General features: G+C 25.3%; 2 protein-coding genes across 2 annotated transcripts in view; both read right to left on the reverse strand.

Annotated features, from left to right (window-relative positions):
- The window catches only part of LOC108692585, a 5,084-nt gene extending 2,268 nt beyond the window's left edge, over window positions 1–2,816 (reverse strand). Inside the window, exons 1-3 of the mRNA XM_018200900.1 lie at window positions 2,750–2,816; window positions 2,027–2,122; window positions 728–985 (exon numbers count right to left, since the gene is read on the reverse strand). Of these exons, the coding sequence (XP_018056389.1) occupies window positions 728–985; window positions 2,027–2,122; window positions 2,750–2,816 (421 nt within the window). The remainder of the gene's footprint in view (window positions 1–727; window positions 986–2,026; window positions 2,123–2,749) is intronic.
- Window positions 2,817–3,878: 1,062 nt separating this feature from the next.
- The window catches only part of LOC108692552, a 7,834-nt gene continuing 2,094 nt past the window's right edge, over window positions 3,879–9,618 (reverse strand). Inside the window, exons 3-5 of the mRNA XM_018200863.1 lie at window positions 8,525–8,794; window positions 6,571–6,729; window positions 3,879–4,185 (exon numbers count right to left, since the gene is read on the reverse strand). Coding sequence (XP_018056352.1) covers window positions 4,037–4,185; window positions 6,571–6,729; window positions 8,525–8,794 — 578 coding nt within the window. The 3' untranslated portion in view covers window positions 3,879–4,036. The remainder of the gene's footprint in view (window positions 4,186–6,570; window positions 6,730–8,524; window positions 8,795–9,618) is intronic.

Consider the following 9,618-nt stretch of genomic DNA (forward strand, 5'->3'; position numbering starts at 1 on the left):
CGCGCACACACACACACACACACACACACACACACACACACACACACACAGGGTGTCTGGAAATAATCGCCAAATATTTCGTGGACAGATAGAACGGACTAAACTTGAAAAGTCTTCTATCATTTTGTAAATTTTCCCAATAGTTAAGATTATTAATCCTTAAAGATAGCCGAATACGTGCGCTCGCCCGGCCTACTACTGCGAAATATATATGCCTACCGATCGCTTGATGCGCGAGCCTTGGGAGTTGGGGATTGGCTGGCAAGCGGCCCGCACCGCGCACATCGTCGCAAGCCTCCATAGCTCGGACGCCAGGCTTTCCCCGCTTCCCACGGCCCGCGCGCCAAGCGATCGGTAGGCGTATACACTTAGCAGTAGTATTTAGCTATTTTTAAGGATTAATATCTTAACTATTGGGAAAACTTACAAAATAGTAGAGGACTTTTTGACTCAGTTTAGTCCGCTCTATCTGCTCATGAAATTGGCGATTATTTCCAGACACCTTGTATATTTCTATGTATTATGTATGTCGTTAAATTTATGAACTTATTAAAATTATAATAAATAACTAATTATTACATTATAATAAAACTTTGCCAATTTTTAAAGGAAAATATAATTCAATATATGATCTTCATAAATAAAAATACATTAAAATGTATAAATATATAAATTATGTTCTTAGTTCCGTCTATTTAAATTATAATTGTAGAATTTAATGTCATACCTTCATTAGCAATTCTGAATAGATTGAAATTACCATTAATTTTTACAGAACCTTTTGAAGATATGTTTATGTCAGTTTCCAAACGGAAAACCTCATCAAGAAAATGCGTTCTTACATTTGAAATACGAAGTTTTGATAAACCAATTATAGTGTTATTTGACAAAATTAATTCTCCATGCATGTTGTCTGAATTCATTACAAATTTGTAGTATTTGTGAAAAAACGGATCCAAAAGTGGAATGTCAAATTCTGGAAGTCCTATCAAGATAAATAAATTAATACTCATATTTTTAAGTTACTTGATTAGAATATTTTTATTCTTTTTTTTAATTCATAAGATTTTATGAATTGTGTAAATTAGTATACATCATGTATAAAGAGAGAACGTATTGAAGGACCAATATATTAGGTGTAGTAAAAAGAAATCCATTATTTTTCCATTCAATTTCATGCAAAAATAATAATAATTTAATTTAGATCCCTATATAATTAAATCAAATATGCAAAAAAAGGATTCATACGATCGCAGCAATTTTTTGTGCCTAATTTATATGTAAATTCTAATCACACACATCTTTTAATTATATGTATAAATTGCGCGCTGTTTACTGTTTGATTTGAAACGCAATCATAAATACTGTATATCTTTCTGTAAATTTTAATGAATTATAATTTTTTTTTCAATCAAAATGCTAAATATATAATCTAATGCTGTAAAAAATCCCGAAAAATTTTTTTGATAAAAATTGATAATATTAAAAGTTCATAAAATATAAGCAAGTTTTACGGAATAGTACAAAAAAGATTTGTTTTGATCTAAAAATCATATTTGTACAACAAAAAAAATTGAAAAACAAAAATAGATAGATTATATTAGAAAAAGAAAATTGTTTTTTATATATACACAATTTAAAATCCCATAACATCATCTATATAATTTTCGCTCGGATTTAAAAGATGCGTTGAAGTTGAGGATTAAGATTCATTAATATCATTACTGAAAACCAATTTAGTTGCAGTACTTGATTATTTCAATTTTTTTAATTGCATTTTAAGTCCGATAATAATTACAAAATGTATTTATAATATACAGATATTATAATGCACCAAGTTCTAGAATCGACTATTATGACTGTTTCTTTATTTATTTTATTTATATAATTCAATTCACTATATTAATGTTCATGAGTCTTATAAGTTTTTGTTAGATTGTCGTTATGAAATTAAGTGTAATAGTGAACATATTTTATATTCATAAATATGTAAGTTAAAATAAGACTTATAAATTAAATGTTACACGTATATCTGCTACAAATCGTGGCCATACCTCCTCAATAGCTTGTTTTAAACAAGCCGAATAGTCATCTGAATTCCGCTTGCATGTAACTGTTAGAGCTAAGAGCTAGAAGTAAATAAAGTGAATAAATTAATAAAAATATAGAAATATGTGAATTGTTTTAATAAAGACATTTAATTTCATGATTAATTAGGATGTAATTACTTTTTATCAAATATATATGTATATATTATCAGATGTTTATGTTAAGAATATGAAAGAAAAACTTTTTTATTCTTTTATTTCTACAATAAATAATGAGTATATTTATAATGATGAGTATAATTGTAGTGCATATTTACAATTTGCGATATTTAAAAAATAAAAATTATAATTTGCAAATGTATTATTTGCTTATATAGAGCAATATAAAATAACATTTAATGAAGAAGAAGAATTTTTTATAATAGGACGAATATAAAAGGATACTACACTTACTATAAAAATGTTCAGATATTTCAGCAAAAATAATCTTTTTGCTTATTATATTATATATGTAGGTTAAAAATATACAATAATTTCTTAATAGTTTGATATTATTTTTTTTATGCAATTTAATAGTGATTTTTTACATTCAATAAAAACGATTTATGTAAATAAAATTGATATACATATATATATTTAGGTTAACCGTATAATAATTTGCTTAAAAAGAATAAAGTAAAGAATTATTAAAAAAGACTTACGAAGATCAGATTCTTCAGCTGAGCACAACGCAAATATTGCATGGAATACACTGAGCACGTAGAGCATGTTCTCTGTCTTGTGTAACAACGAATAATGATTAATTCTAGAATTTTACATAAATTTAATTGCCAAGAAATTATATTAAGATTGAATGATAATGATTCTGAAATAAAAATGTTAATTTTAAAGATCAGATTGTAATTTTTTTTATGCAAATGTTTCTATATTTATATATAATCGTTAGATTTTAGATTATTGATGTACGTATATTCACGGATATAAGAAGAAAAAACACTTATTTTATGTAAAAATTTTACGAAAAATACATATTTTTACGTAGATCGACTTTGTGATATGTATATTGTTCCGCTAACTTTATCTTCTTTTAGCGGAACATCATTTTTTAAAAGAATCTACAACAATAGAAAAGTGATATAAAAATTAAATTTGCCAAATTTAAATGTAATTTTCGTTTTGTAGGATTTAATTAAATCCTAAAATTTCAATCACCATAAGTATTAATTCTTTTATAGGTTATTTTATAGCTTATTTTTTATTTCTATTGTTATTTTAGATTAAAAAAAAGAATAAGCATTAACAATCAAACTTTTGTTTTATTAATTACCAATTGTCTTGTAATTGTTTATTTTATATTTATATAATTGTTATTAATTGTTTAATCTTGTAATTGTTTATACTTAAAAAATATTATATATAAGGATTAATAATGTATAAAAGAAAGAAAAAGAGTTCTTAACACTCTTTATGTGCCTTATCAAGTAACAAAAAATTCAGTTTTTTACAATTTAAATTTAGTTCTTTGAAAAGGATAAATTTTTATCTTATCTTTGAATTTAACTTTTACGTAATAGGAAAACAGTATCATTTATTATTGCGTGCATATATGAATTAGATAGGAAAAAAATCATTAACTTCATTATATTCTCGCTACACCTGTATGTAATCAAAATTTTGATCGATGACGTGAATAAGAGCTAATTGTGAGAATAAGTTATAATATTTTCAAAACTTTATTTTTTAGTTAAAAAAAAATATTTTTTTGCATGATATTGATTATAATCTAGGAATACGAAAAATAGGTGAGAAATAATTTTGCATTTCAATTAATACTTTATAAGTTATTTGTTTATTTTGCTCACAAACAATAATTGAAAACAAAGGTTAACTCACAGAATTAGAGAAATAGCTTATACTTTTGCATTTATAATATTAACCATATTTTAAATTTTATAAACAATTTGCACTGTAATGATGTGAAATAAATTTTATGGAAATACTTTTGAGAAGGAAACTTTTGCGAATAACCTATTGGCTATATCAATATAAAACTTTTCCAATTCTTTATTTATGATTGGTAATACTGATCGATAAATCGCAGGCCAGAATTCATTTATAAAATTTATGACAAAATCAGCTGAAAATAAAAAAGTAAATATATAACAATGTATTTCAGAAAAAAACAAATTAGAAAAATACATGAATAAAATTACAATATATAAGTATAATTGTAATTATATAAATAATTATTTTTATTGTGTGATGTTATATTTAGAAAAATAGCAATAATAAATAAAAACGTTGCAATAAAAGATGATAACATATTCTAATTTGTAAAATAACATATATACTTTTAATTTTTTAAATCAGTAATTATCGTTATCTCATTATTATGACTTATATAATATAATAAACGCATCACAAAAAGTTTTCTAAATAAATTTAGAATACATTTAGAAGATTTTTGAAGAATTTCTAAAATCTTAATAAAATTAATATATATCAATTTAATTTCTGAATTATACAGATATTTGAACAGATATTAAACAATTATTCCACAATGATAAATAACACAAGCAGATACGTTGATACTGATAAAGTTTTAAGAAAATTAATGATTTTTTCATATATAAGATGTATTTCCAATAAAATTACTAAGTCTATTAATAAATCCACAAATTGATTGTCTATAGATGCTTAAACAAGCTTAATAAATTTATCAAAGTTCATAAAGATAAAAATCAATACGATAAAAATAATAACGTCGTATATAAAATAAATTGTAATAACTGCTCGTACGATGTCTCGTACGTTGACCAAACGAAGAGACAATTACAGACAAGAATTAAAGAACATCAATAAATGGTCTAATATAAAATTAGACCAGTCCAAATACTCAGTAATCTCGAAATATATTACGAAAACTAATCATAACTTTAATTGGGAAAAAGTTAGTATTCTTGATTTTAGAAAGAATTATCGTAAAAGAAATAATACACATTAAAGAATAAAAAATGGTTTAAATTTAATGAAAAATACTGAGTTATATTGGATAACTTTTATTTTAACATACTTGACTATATACGTGAAGACAAATTGTCACACTTTTGAACAGACTTGTTTTTACATTTCGATTTTATTGACTTATTTTTATTTGACCTACACATTACATCAGTCAATTTTCAAACGAGTAACAGTCAACATCTAATTTTTAATGTACTTGATCAGATCTCTGATTGAAAGTTTTAATTACAGTATTTTATATAAATTAACATAAGTTATTATTTGATTCTGTACTGCTTATTCACACTAATAATATATTATTTTAATGCATCTACTCGTTCTATAGAATATCATAAAATACTACGTAACTAATGAATTCTCAAATCGGTTGATACAAACTGGATTCTCGACTTTCAACTGAGGACCTTGGCAAAACTATTTTATCGAGAGACATAATACAATCTACTGTTGACTGAAGTATTTAATCTTCTTATCTTATTGTAATTTGTCATAATATTTTTTGAATTCTTTATTTTGTAAGTTTCCCAAATAGTTAACGAGATGTTAATCCTTAAAAATAGCCGAATACTACTGCGAAGTGTATATGCCTACCGATGCTAGCCAATCCTCAAAACCAATCCCAAGGTCTGCGCGCCAAGCGATCGGTAGGCATATATACTTCGCAGTAGGCCGGGCGAGCGCGCGTATTCGGCTATCTTTAAGGATCAATATCTCATTAACTATTGGGAAAATTTATAAAATGATAGAAGACTTTTCGACTCAATTTAGTCCGTTCTATCTGTCTATGAAATATTTGGCGATTATTTCCAGACACTCTGTATACACTGATATTTGAATTTGACCACTGATTTTTAAATTTTCATTGTATTTGTTATTTATTTGATTTGTTAATTTAATATTGTATTTCTGCATTTTAACACTGAAGAAGGTTTTGTAATCCGAAACATTTGTAAAATATTATTTAGTATTTATATTCTTATGTTAATTATATTAATTTAAAATTATTCTAATTATAAACTCGAAATAAGCCACGAGCCATTGTTTAATTTAAAAAAATATATACGAGCATTTTTACTCTAATTTTAATTATTTATAATATAATTTCTAACCGTATGTACAAATTATGTATTATTAGTATTTAATTAATTATTTAAAATAATTAAACTGATAAATGTTTAGTTAGAATAATTAATTAATTACTAATAATTTATAATTTGTACATACGTATCATTAAAAATAATATTATAAAGATATATGTAACTCGTAAATTAAAATATCTGCACATTCCAGAAATTAAATTAAATTGTTGATATATTAACTTTAGTCTGATAATTTTTTTTTCAGAAGTCTTCTATGTCGAAAACATAGTTAAGTAAGGAGGTATATATAATATCTATTGTTAAACAGTAAATTAGATATGAGTCTTTATTAAGTAATTCAAAGCCTACTAGACGAAATAACAACGAATGCATGTATATTGAATCAATTCAATACTTACATAATTGTTTGTTGTTTTCGGACAAATCTTTATAATATATTTTAAACTTTCCAATTAACGGGGTGATATGGAATTCTTCAACAATCCATGTATCGTTTACTACATGTCCTGTTATCTCCCATAATGCTCTGACATCATTCAAGGTTATATTAAAATGACCTATCATATAAATTATTTGAATGATGGAAATAGAAAGTATTTGTGTTTATATTATAACAATGATTTTAAAAAGTCATGATTATTTCTTTAAAAAATACTCTACATAGGGGAGATCGGAGTTAATAGACTCATTTTTCAGTTCGAACTTTTACAAACGAAATTAAGACTTATTAAAAAAATTCTACACCAGTTACTACATACATTTGATTATCTAATAATATTTTAATAATAAGAAGAAACTGATAACTGATATGAAAAAAAAATGCATTCCATCTGATTCAACTAGGTCCCGGGATCAGAGTAATTCGACTAAGATTATTAAAATAAAGATTAATGTATTTTTAGTTACATCTTTGGCTACATATTAATAAAACTTTTATAAAAATATATTTTTTAAACACAAATATTCGCTTCGCAGGGCAAAACAATGCTTCTTTTTGCAAAATTTATTCATTTGATGCAAAAACACACACTCGAATCTAGTTTTCGAGAAAGATTGGACATGAGGGACTAAAACTTACACTAAACATTTATACCACTGAGGAAAATCTCTTTAAAGGAATAAAATTTTGAATAAGTACTATAAGAGTCACTAAATTAATCATACAATCTCATGTTGTGGTTAGTCTACTATCCCCTATACATATAATATTTGTTCAATTTTTTAAAATTAACAATATATGATAACATAGTACACATAAACAAAAAAAATCTGATGGACTTTATTAAGTAAAAACTACATTTACTAACTAAATAGAAATCAAATATCTCAGATAATCATATACGATTGTAAAACAAAAATTTTAAGAATAAAAATATTTAAATATGATTTTTAAAATTGTGGCATAATTTCTATCATAGATGTGTTCGCAACAAAATGTTACCGCAGACTTAGCGGCAGTTGCTGCTGCTTGTTCAGACGCGTTTACGCATGTCTCGCGTGTTTTGTTTTTAATTATTCTACTTACCCCTATAATTAACTGACTCCGATCTCCCCTATACATATATATTAGGTATAGGAAAAAGTTCGTGGCGTTTTTCCCGTTAGATGTAACGGAAAAAATGCCACGAACTTTTTTCCACACCTAATATATTTGTATATAGAACAATAATTTTATTAATTTTATCAAAGATGAATTTATGTGTTTAATATACATATAACATTTCTATATACGTAAAATCGTTAAATTTGCGAATCTATTAAAGTTATAATAAATATAGTTACAACGTGTTATTTGTAATGTTATCGTTACTTTATTGATCGTTACCTTACAATAATCGTTACATTATAATAATGATTTGATAATATGATGAATTTTTTATGACGGTAATGTTAACATCAAAGTTAGAAAAGTCAATCGTTATTTGTAACGGATTGAAAAAGTTATTCTGAAAAAAATAATTTCTAATTTGTAACATGTTACTTTTTACTCTTATTTGTAACAAGTGACGTTATTTTTTTTAGTAAATAGCGTAATGGTGACAATTACTTTCCAAAGTGACTTTTCTAACCTTAGCACATCCTGAGCGTTTAGTTAGCGTTATCATTATAAAAAATTGCAACATTGTCATCAAATTGTTTACTATAAAACTCCAAAGTAACTGAAAAGTAACATTTGCCCTGAATAGTTATTGTCAGATTATATTAAAACTTTACTAATTTCTAATGAAAAATGTATAGATATTTTATAGATTATATGCGGTTGATCTTTAATTATTATAGAAGTATATCCAAAATAAATTATATTTCTTTGTTTATATTTCTTTGTAAATTATATAAAACTTATTATCTTACCTTCATTAGTAATTCTGAATACACTTAAAGAACCATTTATTTTCCCAACACCTTTTAAAAGTATTTCTGGTATTTGTACACTAATTTCCAAATGAAAAACATCATGAGAGAGAAACTGCGTTCTTGCATTAGAAATACGAGCTTTTGATAAACCGATGGCAGTGACATTTGACATAATTACTTCTCCTCGTATCTCGCCAGAATTAAGCATAACTGTACCGTATTCGTAAAATAATGGATCCATAGGTGGAAAGTCAAATTCTGGAAGCCCTATCAAAATAATAAAGTTAATATTAATATTTTTATCTTGAATTAATTTAATTAAATTAATTAATTAAATGGTTAAAAAGATTTCTATTCCTTATTTTAAAGAAAATTTAAGACTTTTAACTTTTCTGAGTCTGAAAATGACTCAGCATCATCTTTCACGCTAGATTTCAGAACTTTCCTGGTATCGAAAGGACGCGCATCTATCATCCAATGGAGGTTCGAAGCTTCAACTATCGATAGAGATGCTTAGCTTTTTAATCGGATCGTTAGTATGCGCGTATCTAGCAATCGTTCGAGCAAAAAGTTTTTTTTTTCGGTTAAAATGTCAACAAGTGTGATCAGTGCGTCATTTTTGTTAAAAGATTTATGATTTATATTTTTACATTAAATTGCAAAAATAAGCAAATTGTAAATTGTGCCCTTCAAGTAAGGATAAAAAAACAAAGAGAAAGGAAAGAATGTCCATCGTGTCTACGATCTATGTGTAATAAACACATCTCTAAATTTGAATTAATGGATAATCTACTGAAATGGCATACTGAATTGTCAGCATATTATATTAGAATATTTAATATTGGACAATCGATTAAATTCAATTATAAAAGGAAAGAAAACCATTATATAGTTGAAATACCAATATTTGCACGTTCAACACATTGTAATTCCAATCTTACAATACTATATATTATATACAATATACATTGAATGCGCTACATTTATACAGTGAAGCAAGATTCGTTAAAGGTTAGGAATATCACATTTTATTCATTAATTAACAATGGCATATTGTGATCATTCTGAATCAGTGATTATCCACTGATTCA

The sequence above is a fragment of the Atta colombica genome, unplaced genomic scaffold (assembly GCF_001594045.1).
Source record: "Atta colombica isolate Treedump-2 unplaced genomic scaffold, Acol1.0 scaffold107, whole genome shotgun sequence".
In the NCBI taxonomy this organism is placed as follows: domain Eukaryota; kingdom Metazoa; phylum Arthropoda; class Insecta; order Hymenoptera; family Formicidae; genus Atta; species Atta colombica.